Source organism: Panthera tigris, chromosome D1 (assembly GCF_018350195.1).
Source record: "Panthera tigris isolate Pti1 chromosome D1, P.tigris_Pti1_mat1.1, whole genome shotgun sequence".
Taxonomy (NCBI): domain Eukaryota; kingdom Metazoa; phylum Chordata; class Mammalia; order Carnivora; family Felidae; genus Panthera; species Panthera tigris.
Window position 1 is genome coordinate 58,620,020 of NC_056669.1, and position 21,014 is coordinate 58,641,033.

At 55.6% G+C, this 21,014-nt stretch overlaps 1 protein-coding gene across 3 annotated transcripts in view; it reads left to right on the plus strand.

The window, feature by feature from the left end:
• Positions 1–21,014, plus strand: part of PDE2A (phosphodiesterase 2A) — a 98,649-nt gene that overhangs the window by 20,964 nt on the left and 56,671 nt on the right. The window contains exon 2 of one of the 3 annotated variants that reach the window (XM_042958325.1): positions 11,057–11,129. In XM_042958325.1, coding sequence (XP_042814259.1) covers positions 11,057–11,129 — 73 coding nt within the window. Of the gene's footprint in view, positions 1–10,988; positions 11,130–21,014 lie in introns of those variants that run through there. The other 2 variants (XM_042958324.1, XM_042958326.1) reach the window with 2 other exon arrangements.

Consider the following 21,014-nt stretch of genomic DNA (forward strand, 5'->3'; position numbering starts at 1 on the left):
CACAGCTCAGCCTCCCTCCCATTCTTTTCCGGATGCTGGGCTGTTAGCCTTCTAATCACCAGTCCTGCCTGGTAGCCGCCAAGCCATCCATCTCCCCCCTGCCCCCCCACAGCTTCACCCAGCACAGGTAGGGTTTTGTGGGGGGAGGAGCAATGCAGCAGTTCCCCCTTCTCTGAGGTTGGGCCGAGAGTGTGGCTGAGTCGAGGGTTAGGGAGCAGCCTACACCCCCTTGCTGGAGCGCCACAAATCCCTCCTTCCAAGGGTATCTACACATGCATACATGCATACATGCTCACAGTAACGATAAAAACAAACTTTCATATATTGGGGTGCCTGGGTGGTTCAGTCGGTTGAGCGTCCGACTTCGGCCCAGGTCATGATCTCACGGTTCGTGAGTTCGAGGCCCGCATCGGGCTCTGTGCTGACAGCTCAGAGCTGGAGCCTGCTTGGGATTCTGTGTCTCCCTCTCTCTCTGCCCTCCCCCGCTCACATTCTGACTCTCTCTCAAAAATAAACGTTAAAAATTTTTAAAGAAAAAAACCTATCATGTATCAAAAAATACTATATGTCAAGCATTGTGCCAGAGTTATGCATGTGTACTCTCATTTATCCTATTAGTTGGGTACTATTGGTAACCACACTGTATAGATAAGGGAACTGAGGCTCAGAGAAGTGAAGGGACTTGCACAGAGTCACATGTCCAGGAAATGGAGGAGGGGGATTTGAACCCAAGTTGTATAGCTTACATCTTGTATTTGCAACTCTTGTGCTATACTGACTTACTTATTCGTGCACACATGCACACACAAATACATGTACACGTGCACACATGTGCATGTATGACCACGAGCCTCAATGTCAGACCTTGCACTACCCATCTACCTGGACCAGGCTCCTGAGGAGTCGGGAGAGTGCTGGGCTGAGGGAGAGATGAGGAGTCCCTGCTCATTGTCCCCAGGCTGCCACCAGACTCACCCTGGCGGTGACATTGAGCAGCTGGAGGGCTGCATGGAGGAGGCAGCCTCCAGGCATCAGGAACAGGAGGCTGGGAGGCAATCAATCGATAATGCCTGTGGCACCACCTTCCCGGGACTGGGGCTCCAGGGAACATGGCACCGAGGGTTGATCATCTGGGCTGCAGCCCAGGCCCAGCATGCATGCATGTGTATGTGGAGTGTGGCTCGCAGCCTGCCATCTCTGTGCCCCCCAGTTCCGTGTGCCCTTCCTTCTTTCTTTGCCCTTCCCCCTGTTGTCCCACACCTCACCCCAACTCCCCTTTCTGCCCCTCATCATGGGCACTGCCTCTGAGAATCAAAGTACCAGTTCCCAGGCGCCTATGTTCACCTTCTGCTCTGGGGTCACCCTGGCCCAGAGGCTGTTTCCAGGGCGAGTGCTGTGAGGTGTGGGGAGGGCAAGCAGAAGGCCAGAGGCCAGGAGCTGCAGGAGGTGGGGATGAGCCCTCAGAGCCCTAGGAGACAATTTAATGAGATAATGAATGTCAACTGCTTCGCACCACCAGGGGGCACATAGTAGGTGCTTAATTAGACTTTGTCTTGTTCCTCCCTCAGGAGTGTGGCGAGAGCAAGGCTGGTGCTGATGGGGGCGGATGGGGCACCTCTGAAGGCACACGAGCTCCCACAGAGGCTGTCAGGTGCAGCTGACGGTGTTAACAATGCCAGGAGCAATTAGCGGGGAGAGAGAGGGGGAGAGAGAGAGAGAGATTAGTACCTGACACCTGACAGAGGCACTGTTACCCATTCTGACGTCGGGGGAGGGTGTCTGGTGCCAGGAGGAGTGGTGGCCAGAGCCGGGCTTGAGACCTTCCCCCCGCTCCCCCTGGGAGGGGCCGCTGAGCAGGCCTGGATCGCACCCCCCTTCCTGGAGCAGCTGCCTCCGCCCTGGCAGAGAGGTTTCCACCAGTCCCTCCAACTTGTACTGGCCCCACGAGACCTGGGGTCAGGCCGCATTTCGGGCGCTGGCTGGCTGGTGGTGATTAGCTGGGGTGAGTCACTTGCCTTTTGGGGGCCTCAGTCTTCTCTGTAACAGGTTCCGGTGAACATCAAGTGAGATGTCGCCTGTTAAGTGCCTGCCGCTTCCCTCTCCCCAAGGAGCCGGGCCACTTTGGGTTCCCCGGAGTCTGCCTTCCCTAGTCACACCCCGGAGAGAGACAGGTATGGGCCGTCTCTCCACCAGATGCTGTCTGCTCCACCCGTGGGTCCCCAGCGCCGGGACACAGGGTTGTTGAGGAAGGAAATGAAGGGGGTCCCATCTTAGGTTCTGTCATCTTCTTCACTCTGGTGGGGGGACACGTGTGCCTCTCCGTACTGACTGTACGTCCATGGGTAACCAAGGAGTGGTCAGGTGAGGGTGGGGAGGGGGTCTGGACTGGGATTCCCAGGGCCTGCCTTCCTAGCGTTTCACACAGTGCCTCACTGGCTGATCTTGGGCAAGACCTGTCCCTGGAGGGTTGGAGAGACATGGGAACTCTGACCAGCCTCCTTCTTGAGGGCCCAGACGACTCTGTTCCGCAGGAGAGGCTGGGTGGTGGGGTGGTGGTACAAAGCTGGTGAGGCCCATGCCATGGATGGGCAGACCCAGGAAGAGGGGCCAGCTCAGGACTCCTGTGACTTTGGTGCCCTTGTCCTCGTACTGCCCCTTCTGCCCCTCCATTCGTAGTCCTCTTTTCCTTTATTATCTGACTCTATATTGCCTCCTGCCTCAGGCTTATCTCCTCCTGTCACGTATCCATCCATCTCTGTCATTCCCTGCGGCTTCCTCCTGCTCTCTGGCACACTGGCTCCCTTCCCCAGGAGTCAGGCCTGTCTGGGAGTCAGTCTTTTCTTGCCAACTGTCTAAGTAAGTGGTCTCTGTGACTCTGACCAGCTCTTGTCTTCTTCCACCTTCCCACATCTTCCTTTCTCAGAGACAGTGTCTCTGCCTTTCACTGTCTCTGGACTCCCTTTGTCTCTGCAAGTTTCTCTCTGCCCTTACCTCTGGGTCTCTGTTCTTTAGAGCCCACATGGTCCAGCCCCTGCGCCTCCTTCCCTGCATGCCCAGCCAAGGCAACAGTTCCAGCCCTCCTGCCTGGAGAACGTAGCCTACGCCCCCTCTTTTGCTGGCTGCCTTGGAAGCCCCTGACAATGCCCTCCGCCCCGCCCTCCTGGGCCCGTTGCTAAGCCTTGGGCAGGCAGCACCTGGCTTCCATAGCGACGGGTGCTTAGAAACGAAACGCCACATCTCCGGGTCCCACTACGGAGTCTTTGCGGATCCAGCGCTTTGCTTTTCGATCAATCAGGACAGGAAATGTGGCCGGCTCTAGGCTGCCTCCAGCTTGGGGAGGCGAGAGGAGAAGTAGCCACAGTCTCTGCCTTCTGGAGCTTGAGGCGGGCAGTGAGGCCCTGGGCCAAGGAGGGAGCCCGGAAGGAGGCCCCCTGGGCTTTTCTCAGGAGTCAGCCTGCTACTGGGAGGCATTGGGTTTGTCAAGGGCCCTGTTTGGATTACTGTTCTACTATTTCGAGCTATGTGACTTTAGACAAATGACCTCATGCCCCGGGACCTCAGTTTTATCAACTGTAAAGTTGGGCTAGTAATATCATGAGGATTAAAATGAGAGAATCAACCAGGTGGGCCTGGCTTTTAGAAGGTAGTCCTTGATGGCAGTCCCCTCCCTTCCTCTTTAAAGTTGTCTGAGATTTAATTAGCAGAGAGGAGGGTGATGCACAGTGGTGTTAGCAAAAAGGTGGAGGCTGGAATGCACCTCACAGATGCAGGGGTTCGCTGGGGCCGTCTCTCTTACCTGGTGTTCAGAGAGACTCAAGCCCGCACACCATCAGGCTCTGAGGGGTGTGGAAACCCTGGTGGAGTCCTGGCTTGTCAGGCAGTTAGAATAATAGAATCCTGGACTCCTACATTCTCAGGACTCCAGGCTCTTGCGTTCATGGAATATAAGAAGCATAGACTCTTGGAATAAAGGGACATTATAATAGAGGCTTGATTTTCTTAGAACACAAAGCTCTGGGAGTTCTTGGAACCTCAAAGCCATAGATAGGGGCCTCCCTCTATGATGGTTTCTGAGCTGGCAGGGAGTTTTCAGAGCCTGGGGCCTTGGGTCCCTGTTACTTAGACTTTCTTGTGCCTCAGTATCCCTCAGGGGCTTGGCTCTGAGCTGTCCTGGTGTGTGTGTACGTGTGTGTGTGTGTGTGTGTGTGTGTGTGTGTGTTGGGGGCTGGGGTCAGTGATCGACTGCACCCTGACGCACCTCTGGAGCAGGGCCAGCCCAGGAATAGCTGACAGAGGAAAGCTGGGCTGCAGCTGTTCAGGCGGGGCTGGGTGGGAGTCTGGGCAGCCACCCTTGGCTGAGGACCAGCTTGCCCTCCCTCATCCACCCAGCCTGCAAGCCAGGGCTCGGGAGGAAGCGTCTCTATGTGCCACTCCTAGCGCTGGAGTCAGAGCACCCCTCATGGTCCTGCAGACTGGAAGGCAGGAGGCTCCAGGGAGAGGAGGAGATGGGGTGTGGGTAGGGGCATGGGGGATGAGAGGAGGGGGCTCAGTATGGGGGATGGAGCTTAATGAAGGGCCAAGGCTTCAGCGAGGAGGGTGGAAGTTCAGTGAGGGGGGATGGGGCTCAGTGGAGGTTGCTAGAGAGTTTCTTGGCAATGCATTTTCTCTGCACCACCCTGGGCTCCTGAGGATGGTGGTTGGCAGTAGGGGAGACCGAGCACCTTAAAACCACTCCCCTTTCCCTAGGGTAGGCTGAGAGCCAAGAGCTCCTTTTCCCACCTCGACCCAAAGCTGGGGAGGTTGGTAGAGCTGCTGAGAAAGCTGGGATCTGCCTCTCCTTTTGCTCATCTTCCTTCCTGGTTTCCATGGGAATCGTGGCTCGGGATGATCAGGGTTTAATAGGATGGTGCTATGGGAGGAGTCAGCATCAGGCAGAGCCATCCATCCCACACGGGAAAGGGTTGGCTGCTAAGAAAGTGAGCTCCCTGTCTCTAGGAGTGTGCAAGCAGAGGCTGGATCACCAGTCGAGGTAGCTTTAGAAAGGGACTCAGATGAGGGAAGGCGATTGGGAGGCCTCTTCCCTGGGACACGTAGGCTTTGTGTGATTGGCCCAGGTGGCCCCACGTTCCAGATATCCCTGTGCCTTATTGAGGGGGTCATGATGCCTTGGGATCTGCCCCCCAGACCTATCCCCCACCCCTGCTCTCTGTGCCTGGCCCTGAGCTGGACATACACACACGAAGCTGAATCACACCCAGTCTCTTCCTGGAGGGTCAGCGGGTCTGATCGGGGAGGCACACAAGAAAATAAACACAGTTGGGTAAATCTTACATAATGGGGCAGACCAGGCTGGAAGGAAGATTCTATCATTTATTTGTATGGTCAATAGATGTCTTTTTGAGCAATTCTTCTGAGTTGAGCCTTGTTCTAGGTGCTAGGGTCACAGCGATGAACAAAACACAAAGAGCCCTGTCCCCTGGAGTTGGCAGCATAGTGGAGAGGCCGACTACCTACCTGGCAAAGCGCGGAGTGATGGGGAGTGCTGGTTGGTGGATGGATCTGTGGAATCCTCATGGATCCCATGAGGAGTGGCCAGAAGGCAGTGTAGGTGTGGCCTGAAAGGAAGTTTGTTGGTGGTATAGGTTAAGGGCTTTGAACAGCTCCAGCTTTATCCTGCAGGCAATTGCAAACTCTGTGAATGTGTGTGAGGCTGAAAAAAAGATGACCCCAGCAGGTATGGAGCTCGGGGAGAAGGAGGCACAGTGGTCCCCCTAGGGCAGACTTGCCCACCTGTGCTTCTGTGTATAAGAGTTGTGTGAACACGTTTCCAGGTATAGGAGTATGTGTTTGTGTGTAGGAGGATGTCCTCTATGGGAGGACAATGACTGTGTATGATTATGGTGGCCTGGGGCAGCCTTGTGTGGTGGAAGGATCTTGGGGTTTGCAGATGATAAGGAGCAGATAACCAAGGCTTAACATGTGCCAACGCCTGAGTCCCGTGGACCTCAGCCTGGCTGTGAGCCGACAGGTCCTAGACTAGTCTGGACCAGAATGCTATGGATTCCCTTACCCCTCTAGGGTCGTGGACCTGGCCACCTGCTGCCGACAAGATAAATGTGCATACAAATAACATGGAAATGGATGAGACCTGTGGATGACCCACCCCTATTCCCACATCCCCTGGGCTTGAGTTACTCAACCTGTGCTCTTCCCCCCTCAGCTGCTGCTGAGCCTCTGGGAGCAGGTTCTGCCCACCCAAAGCCAAAATCCATATTTCCCCAATAAGTGCCTATGGCCAGATCCTTTCTCTGTGAGGGCTACCCCCACATCTGGGGCCACAGCCAGAGCTGATCCAGGGTGGTGGCCATGGCGGCACCTCCTTTGGGTGTGAATTTGAATATATACATACTCATGCATTTGCACACACAGTCACACACGAATGCACATATTTGCCATACCTGGACCTGTGTGCACACCTACAACTGTTCACGCATATCTGCAAGTGTGCATACACACACCTGTGTGCACACACATATGCATATGCACATTCCATAGATGTACACACACACAAATTCAGCTATACTGTGAAAGTATCACACATCCTCACAAAGAAATAAACTTACAAACGTCTAGTCATACCCTCTCCTGCCTTTATCCACACCATGCTCACAGTCCTGGGTGCAAGGCCTTACCCACCTGTGCACACACACACGGCTACCGAAGGGTGGTCTATACCCACGCTCTCTCCAGGGCTGAAGCATTGAGGACAGGCTGTAGATGGACACAGAACCCACAGAGATGTCAGATTCCTCCAGGACGCTTCTTGGATTGTCCCTTTGCAGGGCCCCTAGGATAGTAGAGCCCTCTGTCAGTCTGTGGGCTCCACACCCCAAGTCATACTCTGACTGAGTCATACACACTCTCTCCAGAGGAGCCTCCCATACTGAGATCTGGTCCTTGTTCATAGTCCTTGGGTCTGGCATGCCCAGGCAGGCCTGCCTGCCCAAGAAAGCTGCCTTGTACCCAGCTAGGCCCACCTGGATCCTGCCTCCTTCCACCTGATCTGCCTGAGCCCTCAATGAGAACCAGTCCAACTTCTATAGTTGCTGAGGAGTCTGAGGACAGAGAAGGCCAGAAGTTTGCCTGCGGTCACCCAGTATGTCAAGGCAGGGTGCAGATTCGAACCTGGGCTTCCAGGAGTATGACCGTGGTTAGCAGTGATGGGATAAATGCATGTCAGGCACCAGACAGGCTTATGGAAGTAAGACAGGTGGGCATGGGGGATGAGAGCAGATGTGGGGTCTACTGGGTGTCTGCTGGTGCCACTCTGTCACCTGGAGAGATGGCGAACAAGAAGTCTGCTCTCCCAGCCTGGATGAGGAAGTGCTTTGTGAGCACCGTGGCCCACAGGAGTGTCATTATTATTGGGAACAACAGAGGGCTGGTTTCTGGACAGGGCCTGAGGTCTGGTAGGCCTGGTACCCAGGTTGACAGGCTGTCAGCTGACTCACCTTTTCCTAAAATACTTAGTAGCTGGGCCACTGGGCAGTTATAGCGGCCGGTAAGGTGGGGAGACAAAAGAAGTGTCTAGAGGGGCTGGGCCAGGCATTCCTGGGGCTGGGTTTTCTTTGGCAGAGATGGGCAGAGGGTTCAGGGACTGGGAACATAGGACCCTCAGTCACTGCATCATTGGGGACAAAAGGAGAGGTAGGAAAATCTGTTCTTCTCACATGCCTTTCCTCAAGATAAGGAGCATGAATTTAGGACACAGATTGGAGCCAGATGGTCTGAGTTTGAATTTTGGCTCCATTACTTACTAGCTGTGTGACTGTGGACAAATTTCTTGGTCTCTCTGTGCCTCAGTTTTCCATACGTATAAAATGTGGCTAATAATAGATCCAACTTTATACTGTTGTTGAGAAGGTGAAATGTGAGGCACATAGTAAGGGCTCAATAAATGTTAAAGCCCCTCGGACACAGAGGCCCTCAGCTCCAGATATACACACTCAGCCTTTTAGGGGCCAGCTGTGACCGTCGATTCCACGGGACTGATGTCAGCCAGGAACAAGATACATCTAATCCAGGGTTCTCAAACCTGGCAGCAAATTAGAATCACCTGGGAACATTTAAAATATCTGGGATGGGGGAGTCCCAGGCATGAGCAAGGGTGAGAACCTAACATAGAATCACAGAACGTAGACCCTGGAAGACAGGGACCTATAGGGGAGCGGAGGAGCCCTAGCTTTGGAGGAAGGGTCACTTCCTGGCAAGGAGCGTTTGCGCATGGCCTGTCATTTTGGCATCTCAAGGAGCCTTGACTGCCTCTTCTGGGAGGGGGCTGGATGGAGAATTTCAAGGATCACATCGGGGGGATGTTTTTGAAAGAATCTCTAAATCCTGCCAAACATCGAAAGAAAAAATGTTTGTTTATTGAATCTAGTGTATTAACATTTCACAGATGGGAAAAATGAGGTCCAGAGATGTTCAGTGTCCTGCTCAGAATCACACAGCAAGTCTGTGGCAGAGTTAGGACTGAAACCCTTGGAGGAATGGTTGAATCTGAAGGATGGATGCAGAATGAATCTCTCTGAGTTGAGGGAGACGTAGAGCATGTCCCTGGGGTTCCAGCCACTGAGCTGCAGTGTAAGATAACCAAGTAAGATTTAAGAAATAACTTGTCATGAGGTGAGTGCTGTGGAGGTCCTGCTTAGAGCTGAGAGCCCAAGAGATGGTGGCTATGCCAGGCCAGGGTTGGCTCTTGACTGCAGGGTATGAGATGACTTCAGAACAAATAGGTCTGGCCAGTGGCCTTAACAGACACCTCCTGGGTACCTGTGTCCCATCCAGGCTATAAAAGCCCGGGATTGACAGGTACTCAGGATTTGCCAAGGGATTTGTGCACTGGGCTCAGACTCGGTGCTTAGAATAGCCCTTACATCGGTCACCCCCCTTTATAGAGCAGGAAACTGAGGCCAAAAAAGGAAGGGAGGCCCTTTTCTGGGTCAGAACCTTTACACCATCTTAGCCCATGTAGTTTTCTACAGTGTTAAAAAGTAGGCCACATTGCCCCTAATTTGAAGATGAAGTAAAATACATCAACTGGGCCTGGATCACTTAGTGACAGAAAAGCTTCCCACTCCTCCCCATGTCCCCAGACATGATTCCCAGGAAAAACTCAAGAAGGGGACCCAGAGGACTAAGGTAGCATCAAGGGAAGGTCTCCTAGAGGAGGTGTCCACCTGAATGATAAACAGGTGGACAGGATCTGGTGGGCATTGGGGTAGGGTGGCATGGGTAAAGATCTGGAGGTGAGAATGAGTCAGTCACTCATCTGCGTAGAGGAGGAAGTATAAATTTAAGAAATGGTGGTGAGAGGGTCAAAGCTGGGTAAATAAATCAGGGCTAAGTTATAGAGGGTCTGCCATGTCAGGCTGAGGATTTGGGCTTTATTGTGTTTGTGGTAGGGAGTCTTTAAAGGTGTCTGAGCAGAGGCAGAAGCACGTGCAGAGCTGCGCCTCGGAAACAGAGGTGGGAGAAATCCGGGTTTGGAGGGCCTCCTCCTGAGCTGATGGCACAGCCAGGGCTCCGCCCAGCCTGTGTGCCAGGTGCCTGGACTGTGTCCAGGACTGGGCTCAGTGACTCAACGTTGAGGAAATCACTCCCCAGGGAGAAAGGGCCCAGATGAATCAGCCCAGTGAGGAGGGGAGGCTGGGGGCTCACTGAGTCACCCTCCAAGTGGGGAAGGGGGGTGTTGCAGAGAAAGGGGCCAGCAGTGCAGCGGTCAGGATTCAGGTCAGTCCACAGCAAGGGCTGTCGGGAGACTGGCTGACTTCCCACCATTGTCGGGGTTGACTGTCCTGGCAGTCTTGTGAAAGAGATGGGATAACTGAGGCCCACAAACGGGAGGGAATCTGACCAAGGTCAAGCAGCAAGTCGCCGGCAAAGGCCTGACATGATCCAAAGCGCACCCTCTAGTCCAGACACGTCCTACCACCCCAGCGGATCTCATGCTAAATGGAGGCGAGGAACTAGTGGGTCCAGGCAGGGAACTGGCCCAGGTGATCCTTCCTCCCTCTGCCCGCCCCCATTTCCCTCGCCCCGCAGATGGCAAATAGGCCCAGGCGGCGCTGCCGCGAAAGGACAGCAGGGGGCGTAGAAGCGTCACGGCTGCCGCAGGCGCCTGAGCACAGAGGCCGCGCTGCGGAGAACTGCGCTCCGGACGCGCGGGTCCCACCGCCGAACTGTGAACTGTGTGGCCCTGGGGCCTGCACCATCTCCGGCTTCCGGGGACGCCAACGCAGACCTGCCCGTCCGGTGCTGGGGTCCCGGCGCCCCTACCCCGCACTCAGGAGTGGTGCGCCTGCCCGTGTGTGCGCTCGTGTGTCCGTGCGCACGTGTCCCCCGCACAGATTGGCTATTGCCCCCCAGGCCTGTCCGTCGCTGGGCGACCTCTAAAATTCTCCCCGACTTCCCCATTTCTCCTGAAGAGGAGTCAGCCCGCGGCTCCTGGCATCGGGTCAGCGGCCCCTAGTCCCCTATCCCCCGCCTCTCCGCCCCTCCCGTCACTGCGCTGGTCTCTGGCTTGGAGCTCTGGCCGGGCCCCAGGACTTTCTAAGTGGGGGAAGAGGATGTGATCTGAAGAGAGAGGTTCTGAGAGACGAGGTAGCGACAGTAGGGGCGAGGGGCCAGAGGAGGGAGCGGAGGCTGAGAACCGGCTACCTGGTGGGCGATCCTAATAGCGGACAAGCTGGAAGAGTCTTGAGAGCAGAGAGAGAAGGGAGGTGAGAGCTGGGGTGGGGGGGGCCCAGGGGGGTCCGCACGTCCGACTAGCCGAGAGGTGCAGCCCGCGGTGGCGGGAGGGTAGGCGGGGCTGCGCGGTCGGGGGCGGGGAGTGGGCGGGCCGGGGCGGGGCCGGGGCGGACCCTCGCGCGGACCCGGCGGAGCTGTCGCGGACGCGCTGACCGAGCGCAGCGGCCGGGCCGGCGGGCGGGCGGGCGGCTGCGAGCATGGTCCTGGTGTTGCACCACATCCTCATCGCTGTTGTCCAATTCCTCAGGCGGGGCCAGCAGGTCTTCCTCAAGCCGGACGAGCCGCCGCCGCCGCCGCAGCCATGCGCCGACAGCCTGCAGGTAGGGGGGCCCCCAGCACTGGGCACGAGGAGGACGGGGTGCCGGGCGAGCGCCTGGCTGGGTCCCCCACGGAGAGTGCAGGCGCCGGCTCCGTAGTCCACTCTGCCCCTGAACCCTCCTCAAGGTGGGGCCCCCTCCCCTAGCTCTGAATTCCACTCCTGTGCTGGGACTGCAGCCCATACCCGGAGCCCTTGAATCCCCAGCTCACAGTTGAAACCTCACCCCAGACTCTGATCCCCTTTCGGATCTGGGACTCCACTCCAAGCACTGAACTCCCAATAGGGAGTTCACAGTAGGACCCCAGCCGGGCGCCAGTCCCCACCGAGAGCTCTTTAAACCTGGAACCCCTTGCCTCCCAGATCAACGGATGACCCCTGCCCCAATCCCCAAACACCCACTATATATTTCAGACTCTGGGTACACCCATAACACCTGAACCCTCAGCTTTCAGCCAGGACTCCCCCTCAGTGCTGGAGCCTCACCCCAACCCCTGAACCTCTACTCCACAACCTCCTCTGTGCCCCCATCCAGATTCCCACTCCAGCATCTGGACTTTGATCCTCACCTGGGACCCTACCCCAGGGTCAAAACGCAGCTTTTCCTCATAGCTTGTCTCCTTCTCTGCAGGACCCCCTCCCACCTGCCTCCTGCTTTCCTTCCCTCCCTCCCTTCTGTATAGGAGGTCCCCTAGTCTCTTAGGGGTCTCACCCTCTCCTCTTGTTTCTCTCCAGGTGTGGTAGTCCCACTTTATTCTCTGGTTTCTCCCCTGGCTTCTCCGAGTCCTTCTGGGCCTCCTCTCTCTCTGCCCCTCCATTTCTCTTTCTTGGTCCCCTCTGCCCTGTTCATCTTTCTCAGTTTGTCCCCTCTATTTCTCTAGGTCTCTGTCTTTGTTCTAGGGTCTCACTCTGTGATCATCCCCTCCCCCTATATCTGCCTCTGCTTTCCAGTGAGGAAGGGGCAGGCTCAGAGTGCTGGGCTGGTGTCTGCAGGACCTCCACCTGCCCCATGTTGTCAGGCATGGCATGGTGTGGGCGCTCGTAGAAGGGGCTAAACATGGAGGGTACAGCCTTTGGGTGGTGCCCAGGGATCTAAGGTGGGTGGGGATTGTGCAGTGGCACTGGGGTTCATAACTTGTAAACCCCCCATCCCCACTGTCCTGGTCTTGACTGGGAGCAGCTGGGGGTGTGGGATTGGAGAGAGGGGAGTAGACTGCAATCTGGTGTCAGTTACCTGTGGTGGGAGGGTTCCAGGACTGGGTGAGTCTGAGATGTATGTATTTGTGTAGGATGGCCCACGTTGCATGTGTTGGGTGTGCCTTGTGCGTGATCATGTGTGATGTGTCATGTAATATTGTGTGTGGCACCACCAGGGGGATTATTTGGGGGGGGGTTGTGGGGGCTTATGGTGAGTGTGAAGATTGTGAGTGTGTGTCATTGCATGCGGTGCATGGCTAGGATGGTTGCGTTGTGAGTGTGGAGTGGTGCCGTGTGCATGAGTGTTGTATGTGTAGGGGACATGTGTGTATGTGGTGTGTCTGTCTCCGTGGGGTGGAGTTGTTGTAGGGGCAGCCTGCCTGGGGGATTGCGTGTGTGGTTGCGTATGTTATTGGCTCTTGTGTGTATCCCAGAAGAGCCACTGTGGGGGCCTGATGAAGGGGTTTCATTGGACATCGTGGTGGAAGGGAGTGGGGTGGGGGCGTTGTGTGTGCCCGAGTGTGTTCGCAGCCTAGGTGGCTTAGACTCTCTGTGGTACATCCTAGGCTTGCTTGGGAAATGTATTAGGACCTGTGTGTTGGTGTTTGAGCATCATATGTCCGTGTGATGGCTGTTTGTGCAACTCTGGGTAGGGGAGAGTGCAGCAGCCAGGGCCGAGGAGTCCCAGGCAAGGTTGACTCTGTGTGTGTGTGTGTGTGTGTGTGTGTGTGTGTGTGTGCGCGCGCGCACGCGCGCACACCCACATGCACATGAGGGGGAGGAGGCAATGTGCAGGCAGGATTGTGTATGCCGAGGGGCTGTGTGTGGCCACAAACATGTGACATTAGGCGTGCACATTATCTATGCAGGGTGTGTCTCGTCTAGATGGTGTGTGTGTTGAATTTAATTGGACGTGTGTGTGTGCCTGTGGTTGGGGAGGTGAGTGTGGGGTGTGTGAGGTGCATGGTGGGAGGTTGAGTGTGAGTGTGGTGTGAGGTGTGGGTGTGTGAGCTGTGTGACTTTTCAGTGTGACGCGTGGATTATGTGATCTTTTCTCCCTGTGAGCTGTTTATGTGTGGTGTGTGGTGAGGAGTGTGGAAAGGGTGTCCAGTGAGCTAGCGATGTGTGTGTGGGGTGAGGCAGTGTTAAGGGCTGTGGAATGTTCTGCAGGGGTAAGGAAGTGTGTGCACACGGTGTGTGGGGTGAGGGACGAGGCAGTCAATGTTTGGGGCATGGGGGATACAGCAGGTGTCCCATAAATGTTCGTGGAAGGGTGTGTGTGTATGTGCAGGGAGGGCTTGGCTGCCATCTTGTCCTTGCTCCCCTCCCAGTTAGGTCCCCAGAGATGCCCAGTGACGTCCTCTCATGGCCCACCCCAAGCTAAGCTGCCTCTACCCTTTGCCCTTCATCCTCCTCACTTTGACCAAGGCCTTTGTCTTGGGTTTCCGGCTGAGCAGGCGCTGGACAGGCAGGCGGCGGGTGATGTTGTGGTCTGGGAACCTTTGTTCTTTTCCTCTTGGTCTCTGTCGTGTTTTGGGCTGGGATATGAGGAGGGCGGGGAGAGGATGCACGTGTTGCAGGGTCACTGTGTTTACTACCACCTCACAATGCTCCACAGCGGGGAGGGGTTCAGGCACAGGCCGTGAGGCCCGGGTGACATCCCCAGTGGTGCCTTCTTGGCTCAAGAGCAGGCTTGAGGGGCGTCTGAGTGGCTCCGTCGGTTAAGAATCTGACTTTGACACAGGTCGTGATCTCACAGTTCGTGGGTTAAAGCCCCGTGTCGGGCTCTGGGCTGACAGCTCGGAGCCTGGAGCCTGCTTCTGATTCTATGTGTGTGTCTCTCTCTCTCTGCCCCTCCCCTGCTTGCACTCTGTCTCTGTCTCTCTCTCTCAAAAATAAATAAACATTAAAAACATAATAAAAAAATAAAAAAAGAGCGGGCTTGGGTCAGGAATGGTTTCTGGGTGAGTTTGCCACCATGAGGGATTAGTCCCATGGGTGGCCCAGTACCCCTTCTGGCACACGTGTCTCCAGGATGCTGAGCAGTCAGGGGCCCTCTTCTGCCTGCCAGCCTGTCCCTCTTCCCTTCTCTGTGTGGCCCTCAGGGAGTGTCCCTACTGGGCTGGGGGTCAACCAGGAAGGCCTCAATGTATCTCCTTTTGTTGACCTCCCATCTGACAGGAGGAAGAGTCCCTGCCCTCACAGAGACCCTTATCTGAGAAAGGAAGCGTGGTGACACTTTGGGGACTCTCTAGTCTGATAGGGGAGATGCCAGTCAGGAGGAGGACCCAGGTCACACCCTCCAGAGAAAGCAACGGGGGAACCTTAGTGGGCAGCCTGCTGACAGGTATTTGAGAGGATGAAAGGCCAGGGCTCCTGGCAGTTGGAAGCACAGAGACTACCAGAGTCAGTCAGGGGAGGTGGCTGGGCAGCGCCCCAGCATCACCCTCCAAAAGGTTCTCTGTGGTGAGTGGGCTTAATAAGCTGGGCCTTGATGGGGGTGTTGAGTAGGCAGAGCAATGTGGCCTGGGGCTGAGGAAGATTCTCAACTGGAAAATTCAACTGGAAAATTCTCAACTGGAAAATTCAAAAACACATCTTGACGGCATTTGATCCTTCCCAAGAAATACTGTCTAGCCTTGGATGGCCATCCCTGGGCCTCCAGCCTTCTCGAGCTTTCACATCACCTCTTCCCTTCCCCTTGTCTTTGGCCAGAATGATCGTCATCGTCATCATCATCTTTTAGGCAGCTCTTTCCAGATTCCAACCTCCTTTCAGAGAAGTCTCATCTAACAGATTGACTCATTCACTTGTCTAAAGCATTTATTGTGCACCTGCTACACACTAGGCAGGCACTTAAGTGCTGGGGTCACAGCAGTGACCAAACAGGCTTCCTGGGGCTCCCGTGTCCTTTGCCTGAGAAAACCCATCTTCCCAGCTCGGCCACACTGTCGGCCCCTTAGGCCCCGGGCACATGACCCTCCCTCCTGTGTTACCCCGGCCTGATGTACACTTGATTCTGTGAGGCTCCAGGTGTGCACCCCATGGTGTTGGGCTCACCGGAATGCGAGCTCTTCAGAAGCTGGGCCAGGTCTGCCCATCCCGCGTGTCCTGAGCTGGGCTCGGCACAGTCCAGATGGCCACATCGATCATCAGATGTCCATATACCCTGTGGGGTTGGCAGCCCATGTGCCGTCCAGAAAAACCGAGGCCCAGAGCAGAGAGGGGATTTTAGGAAGTCTCCTTCTTAGACCCTCCTATTGCCAGTGTTCTCAGAGACCAGAGAGGTCAGGTGATTTGTCCAGGTTTCACAGCAAGGTGACAGAACACAGCAATTTTCTATTTCCCAGAAAGCAGCTCTACTGGTCAGCAGGCTGGACTCCAGCCCCAGCACCATGCAGCTCCCTGGCTGGCCTCCGTGCTGCCTGTGGCGGGTGAACGATTATTAATGACCCCCCTGGCAAGGAGACAGGAAACGTTTCCCAGCCACAGCTGGGGACGTGCTCCCTGCCAGCCCCAGCCATCCATACCCACCCCGGCCCTGGTGTCAGCACGGATGTTATCTCCATTCTGCCCCAGCCTTCCTCGCTCCTCCTGCCCATCCGCCTCCCGCATCCTTTTCCTCTCAGGGCTAAAGGACAAGAAGAGACAGAGCTTTCTGAACAACATCTCTGTCTCACCACTTTCTCCAACTTGATTCATCTCCACCTTCTTCCCTGCCCCAGACCAGCCAGAAGCAGCCCCTCCTCCTGGAAGCCTTCTCTGAATGCACCTGTAGGCCCTCCAGCAACCCTGGCCTGGACCCTGGCTGCTTCATCTCCCTCACTGCAGACTTCGCTCCCACTCTGATGGCCCTAAGTCTGGGCTGGGGACTTCCCGTGGCCTGTCCTCAATTGTTGTCTTAAGACTGACACTTTCGGGGCGCCTGGGTGGCTCAGTCGGTTGAGTGTCCGACTTCAGCTCAGGTCATGATCTCACAGTTCTTGAGTTCGAGCCCCGCGTCGGGCTCTGTGCTGACAGCTCAGAGCCTGGAGCCTGTTTCAGATTCTGTGTCTCCCTCTCTCTCTGCCCCTCTCCACTCATGCTCTGTCTCTCTCTGTCTCTAAAAAATGAATAAACATTAAAAAAATTAAAAAAAAAAAAGACTGACACTTTAAAGGGGCGCCTAGGTGGCTCAGTCGGTTAAGTTTCCAACTTTGGCTCAGGTCATGATCTCACAGTCCATCAGTTCAAGCCCCATATCGGGCTCTGTGCTGACAACTCAGAGCCTGGAGCCTGCTTTGGATTCCTTGTCTCCCTCTCTCTCTGCCCCTCCCCTGCTCATGCTCTGTCTCTCTGTATCTAAAAAATGAATAAATGTTAAAAAATTAAAAAAAAAAAAGACTGACACTTGGAGGATCCTCCCGGATGCCTCCTCCAAGAAGTCCCCAGCCCAACCCAGGGACTCTCACTTATCCTAAGCACCCCAGCCTGCCTGTCCATGCCACACACTATATACTGCCAGGCCTTCCTAGGTGGACATTTAGTGAGTACCTACTATGTGTCCCACAGAGAGGGGAGGTAGAAGTGAGCACAGTGTGGACTTTAAAGCTCTGCCACACACTGCCCCACGTCTGAGCAGCAATGTGTCTGCCCCATGGCAGGTAAACACACCTAGGTACGAGGGCTGATGGCAGCCAGGTGATGGGGTCGGGGAGGAGGCACAAAGACTGATGCTGGTAGGTGGTGTGGTGAGGGCAGTGCTGGAGAGAAAGTAGGAGGCCATGGTGGGACAGAGCAGCAACCCCTGATTCAGCCCAGAGTAGGAGGGAGGGGCAAGTCGGGGAGCTTCCAGGAGGAAATGTATCTAATCTGACAGTTAAGGGATGAACTAGGAGAAAGTTCTGGACAGAGAGAAGGAGTGAATGGCACACGTGAAGCCTTGCTGGTGACAGACAGAGGGAAGGAAGTATGGTTCTGTAGTTCTGTGTAGCTGGATCCTGGACTGCCAGGGTGGCCGAGTCCTAGGGTGGGATCTGGTGTGTGTGTGTGTGTGTGTGTGTGTGTGTGTGTGTGTGAAGCTGGTGACAAGGCTGGTGATGTCTGCAGGGGCCAAATTGTGCAGGACTCCCAAGTGAAGGGATTTGTGGACTTTTCCCAGAAGGAACTGGGCACTAGGTGGGGAGTTGAAAGCAGGGCAGGGACTGCTCAGACCTGCTTATTAGGAAACCTGGGCCATGGCTGGAGAGCACACGGAAGGGGTGCGGCAGGAGGCTGGGCTGGCCTTGCTGGAGGCTGGTTCAGTGTGGTCCAGAGAAGGGCGAGGAGGCATGGGCAGGAAGATGGCCAGGATGGAGGGGAGGAGACAGACCTTCGAGGGGTGAAGAGGGAGCCGCTCAGCTATGGAGGTAGAAAGAGAGGGAGCACCTCCCTGCGTGTCTGGTTGGGCTCCTGAGGGAAGACTGGGCGTGAGGGCAGATGCCTGGGCCTGTGTCAGGGTCCTCTAAGGACTGAAAGGTCTCAGGAAGGTCTCCCAGGTCAGGAGCTTGGAGGCTAAGCAGAGACCAGGAGACCTGGCCCCCACTCAGAGCTGCAGTATCCTCTCCAGGAGTGTGGGGACTCGGGAACTGCCCTGGGCAAAGAGTATTCAGAATTCAAAAATTAAAACAATCTGTGAAACGTAATATTTAATAAAATTCAAATCCAAAACTGTATGAGCACATTCCAAAATGAGTTAAAATGTAAATTTATGAAAATGCTAAACATACTTGATGGTTCTAATATCAAATGTAGGTCTCATTTGCTTCCCTCCACTTCAGATCAGACTCCCCTGAAGCTGCTGCTGCCTCAGGGGTGGCCAACAGCCCCCCCCTTCTCTCCCCCCCCTCCCCCCAGGCTTCCAGTCTTGAGTTCAAGGCACCTCCTCTGGGGAGCCCGCCCTCTGGCTGTCAGCTTCAGGTGGCAGGCCTTTTGCTTTTCCTGTCCTCCACCCTGAGGGAGTTGGCCCCATCTGTGGTTGTCTTTATTTAGGGGGCCCAGGTGTAGACCTAGAGGAGGGATGGGCGAGAGAGTTGCACCCAGATTGGAGGAGGGTGAGGGGGCTGAGAGATACTCAGCTACAGTGCTCAGTGGGGGTGGTGTGGGGGCACAGGAGGACTGGGGGAGGGCCAGGAGGGGGCATGAGGGGAAGTGAGCAAAACTCACAGAGCCGCCCCACTCCAGCATAAACACAGCTATTTCCTAATGTAAAAGTGACACCATTTCTGGAACACCCGAATGTTGTGGTCCCGTTTTGCCATCTCAGGGGTGGGCATTGCTTGGCTTGCACTCTCCGGTCATCTTGCACGAGGCCATTTTCTGGGCTGCGTTTTCTCACGGCGGGCGGGGGGCGGGAAGAAGGAAGTAGGGGTAGTATCTCCAAGGAGTGTAAGAGCACCAGCTCTAGGGATGCATGACTCTAAGAATCCGGCAGTGTCAGTTTGTGGGCTTCTAGCCTTCCATGACTCTTAGCTTCCAGACAGAGCCGTGTGCAAGCTGGGTTGTGCGATTCCGACATTCTGCAACTTGAAGTTGCTGAGACTCCAGGAGCCAAATAGGCGGGCATTCTGTGAATCCAGGATTCTAGGATTTGATGATTTGATGATTCAATGATTCTAAATGGGGCTGCTGGGAAGAGCTGCAACCACCTTCCTTGTTAATGTCGATGTTAGATTATTAAAAACATAAGGAGAAGCAACGGAGACAGCTCAGGATGGAGGGTGGCCCCACCCCCAGTGAGAGGGGAGGAGGGCTGAGCCGGTGTTGGGGGACCCAGACCCCTCTCCACCTGGGTCACGTGGGCAGATTCTCCTGCCCCAAAAGAAGTGATGTCTGTGCACGTGTGAGATCTGCCACTCCCTAAGCTTGCAGGATAAGGGGTCATTTCCTTCATCCCCCTGCCTCCATCCTTCAACTATTTCGGATTATAGCAGAGAGAGGAGTGCCCTTTCCTCCCAGCCACTAAAGTCTCTGGGCAGAAATGTCGACAGAGGAGGAAAGAGAGGCCTGCTTACCACCTACCCCCCTTCCCCACCAACCCTGGCCTGAGGGGGAAAACAGGACATGAACACTTCCTGGACACGGACGTGGAAATGCACGAACACTTGCTTGTGAGGGCCCCAAGTACAAAGGGCCTCCGACTGGGGCAGAGGCCAGGGCAGCCAGAGGAGCAGTGTGGGCATTGGCTGGTGACCCATCAGCACCTCTTGAGCACAGGCCAAGGAGGGAGGACCCTGCTTGTGCCCTGGAGGTGGCTGTGAGAAGAGCTTAAGGAAGGGAGGTCCAAGGCCAAGTCGCCTGGAGATGGATGACCGGTGGGTGCTCCCTTGTGGCACAGGCCGGGCGGCTTGCTGCCTCTTGGCTTCTGCACTTGTCTCAGCACCTGTGCCAGAGTTGGGTGGGGGGGATCCCCTAGGCAGGAGAGAAGTATCTTTGTCCTCTAGAGAGCTCGCTCCGACTGGGTTCCTCAGAAGCCTGGTGCCGCTGCAGGAGTCCCAGCATGGTGGGCTCAAAGATCAGGTGAGGGAGACCAGGAGCTGGCCCAGGTCGCACAGCAGAGCAGGACCTGAAACCCAGCTTCCTGAGTCCCAGTCCTGGGTGCTCCCCATTGTCTGCAGCTTCCCCCTTTCCCCTGTAACACCTGGGGAACAGGAGCTGAGGCAGGACTCCTGTTAGGGGGCAGAGCCCTTGTCGATCACTCCTCCATCTTTCTCCTCCCACAGGCCAGAAGGCAGGTAGGGTGGCGGCAGCTGCTCCCTGTCATCCCCAAGGTTCCATTGTCTACCGCATCCTGTCTTGGCCCTGAGGATAGGGTCCCCAGCCACCCGACCCACAGTGAGCCTCCTGGGCGCTCCTGCCCCTTCACTCGGGCTCTCTCCCCACCCTGCAAGTCTCCATCTCTGGCTGGCTGCGTGTGTGTGTCAGCCTCCCTCCAAAGATCATTAGACTTGGACGGGCCCTAGGAGATCGAGTCCCATGCTTTTATTCTTCAGAAGAGGAAAGTAGCTCAGAGAGGGAAGGTCCTATGCTGGGCCCGCGTCACGGAAGCACACTGCCCTCGGTGTCAGGCGGCTAGGGTGTGAACTGAGGTCATGACCCACAACGGGCTTCTCTTTCAGCCCTGAGTTGTTATCCCTCTTCTTTACTCAGACTACTGTCTTGTCTGCCAGTGTGCCTGCCGCCTAGCTGACCCCTACCTTCGGCAGAACCTGCCCTCGGGACATAGACTGGAGCTCAGGACTCCGTGACTGGGATGACACCCATGCCCACACGGACACACAGACACATACAAATGCATACATGAGAACATATAAGTCCCAGGTGAAAACCTATATCTCATAGTTAGGAGGCTGTTCTGGAACCTGGTGTTCTCTTCTTGTGAGGCACCACACACCTCCTCTAGGAAGCCCTCCAGGACCTCTCTGCATATTGTCTCCATCTCACTAGCCTCTTTATGACAGCTGGGTTCTACGATCCTAGGTTCCTCCACTGTGATCCCAAGGTCATGGGTGAGTCTCCTAGTCCTAAAGCCCCTCCTTCAGTGTCCCTTCCTTCTGTCTCCAAGAGGGGCTCAGCTTCCTGTGGCTGGGTGGGGAGAGACTTGAGGTCCCCAGAGGACAGTGGGACAATGAGGAGGCCATGACAGATGAGACATTGTGTCTTCCCCAAAGCAGGC